Source organism: Anarrhichthys ocellatus, unplaced genomic scaffold (assembly GCF_004355925.1).
Source record: "Anarrhichthys ocellatus isolate YVR2014 unplaced genomic scaffold, GSC_Weel_1.0 scaffold303, whole genome shotgun sequence".
Taxonomy (NCBI): domain Eukaryota; kingdom Metazoa; phylum Chordata; class Actinopteri; order Perciformes; family Anarhichadidae; genus Anarrhichthys; species Anarrhichthys ocellatus.
Genome location: NW_022280319.1, coordinates 4,253 through 6,936, shown reverse-complemented (window position 1 = coordinate 6,936; position 2,684 = coordinate 4,253). Strand labels below are relative to the sequence as shown.

At 39.3% G+C, this 2,684-nt stretch overlaps 1 protein-coding gene across 1 annotated transcript in view; it reads left to right on the top strand.

The window, feature by feature from the left end:
* LOC116401262 (cyclic nucleotide-gated cation channel beta-1-like) overlaps positions 1-1,391 on the top strand; it is a 32,499-nt gene extending 31,108 nt beyond the window's left edge. The window contains exon 10 of the mRNA XM_031879583.1: positions 1,378-1,391. Coding sequence (XP_031735443.1) covers positions 1,378-1,391 — 14 coding nt within the window. The remainder of the gene's footprint in view (positions 1-1,377) is intronic.
* The last annotated feature ends 1,293 nt before the right edge of the window (positions 1,392-2,684 follow it).

Below are 2,684 nucleotides of genomic sequence, written 5' to 3'. Positions count from 1 at the left end.
CCCCCTACAAAATTTCAACGAAGCAGCCCTCGCTGTACGTTTCACATAGATTTACAAAATTTGGTAGGCACATGTATCACATGTGGACTTAAAATAAAGTCTCTTGGGACCATGCTCTAAACCCAACCGGAAGTCAGCCATTTTGAATTTATTATGAATTTCTCATGTTTTTTTTCTGTTTCCAGGTGCTGTACTACGAACTCCTCCTAGGGAATTAATCCGATCAGCTTAGAATTTGGTCAGAACAATCTAAAGACCTTAGCGATTAAAAGTTACTGAAAGCTTTAGGTTTCATCGAACGACGTGGATATGGTGTGACGGCCATTTTACATGGTTCGCCATCATCCATCAAGCTGTTGTAACTCGACTGTACTTTGCAAAACTGTCCGAAACTTGACATGCTTGTTGACTGTCATGGCTTTAGGACTTCTGCATGCCAATATTAACTCATAGTCATAGCGCCACCTACTGATAAGCATGGACGTAAGCAGGATTCTCTAATTACAGCGGCCCAAACACTGAACTTATTGAAAGGGTTTGTGGGCACACCATGAGAAAGACTTCTCTGATCTAAATATGTGCAAACTAAGATGCTTGGAGAGCAAAAGTTAGATAACAGTGGATTTTCAAACCATGTCCGTGGGCATTAGTATAAATGATCTGTCCAGAGCTTCTTCATCTTCACAATGAATGCTTCACTACAGTCTAAAGTTACAGAAGAACTTAAAATGAAAACAGTGTTAAATTAAAGTGTTCAAGTAACAGCAAATGGCACTACTGTTTTGTTAACTTTCATGTAAGTCTAAATACAATCAGCAGGACACTGCAGGGAGTTGAACCCCATCCCAGTAAACTGACAGTCTGTTATGTTACAAACACTGAAGCACATTCACACACATTCATTTTCTTGATGATCTTAACAGGCTTCCATTTATGATTGTATCGGATGTACACTCAAAACATTTGAGGCTTAAGACCTGGCAATGTGATCTTGCTACGCTGCTGGTCGACGCAGGAAATATCATCTCACTCGTGCACGCAGAGTGTGATGGTCACAGAAATACACGGCCGCGTCACACAGAGTCCTGCCAGTACCGGGAAATACCGTTTAACTCGTGCATGCAGTGTATGACGGTCACAGAAATGCATGGCCAGAGTCCTGCTCGTACCCTCGACGTGCGTGAAGTTGCGAGGGCCCGATCAATTCTGCTCGCAGCTTTAATTAATTATATTACTTTAATTATCATGGATTTAATATCATTGGAGTTTTTCAGAATATGTAGTTAATATTTTTTCTATCCGCCCACACACAGCACAAGTATCAATCACCAGTATCATATCCAAAGTACTTATTGTAATGTGTTACTGAAATATTAGTAATATTCAGGTAAACAGTATTTTAATGTTGCAGCTGGTTGAGATTTGGCTTTATTATATTTCTTTGTGTTTGTTTTTTGTGTAGCTCAGTAATTAAAATATCAACATATTTTATAAGCTAGTCACGTTTTGTCTGTGAAATCTTTATTGACAAAGTAACCAGTAACTGCAGCTGTCAAATAAATGTAGTGGAGTAAAAGTATGAATTAACATTACATTTAAATACTCAAGTGAAGGAGCCTGAAAGTAGGGTTAGGGTTTGGAGTGCTGCAGTTCTAGAATGATGGTTTTATCTGCAGACACTTGAAGATACAGAAGTAAACTTTGTCCCTGAATGTCTCGTGTTCAGGTACACTCAGAGCATTGTGATGTTTTCAGATGAACAGGAGCTGTTGGTGCAGCTTCCCGCTAAGATGAGACTGGACATGGCCGTGGACGTCAACTATACCATCGTCAGCAAAGTGGCCTTGTTTCAGGTCAGAAGATAAATCGTTTAATGTGAAACAAAATGTTTTGGATTTTTAGTGGCTAAAAGGTATGTCAATCTACTCAAGAACACTCCTACTGCATTCCTGAGATTCTTCCGGGTCCAACAAGGTGTCACAGGCTGAAATCCGCCAATCATAGGCTTAAAAAGGGCCCCATAGACACAGACAGAGACGAGAACATTCCATGGAGAGATATGAGCACCCCCAGAGAGCTCATAATGGCTCAAAATGATGCCAAACTGCTGTATTATGATGTATTGAACACTATTAGTGATAAAACAAGTGAAATATATAGTTATATAGTATATAAAATTAGAATAGAACAGCGCAACAGCTGGTTCCAAAAATGAGAATTTGGCTTGACCCTGCCTGACCTCTCCGTACTCAAACCTCTATAACTTTGGCCTGCTTCACTCAATCGAAGTAAAATTAGTTTGTGGAGACTTAAGACATGTTTTTAGGCTTGGATCTGCATTATTTCAAATAAATAATATCAATAACAAGTGCTTTTTTTTCAGGTGAACCTGAAAATTATCAATTTGAGCTGTGTTCCATCTTCATTTAGTATTAACCAGTAACATATACACTGATATTTACACATCTGAACAAATCTCACAAGTGTTATCACTATTATAACATCAGAATTATTCAAATAGACCTTGTAGTTAGAGATCTGCACTCTCTTTAGCATGGGTATGCAATTTTCGAGCAGAGGCCTAAAAATAGGCCTAGGGCCCAACAGGTTTTAACTTTAAGTAGAGCTGAACGTGCCTCTGTGTCTCAGGGCTGTGACAGACAGATGGTGTTCGACCTGCTGAC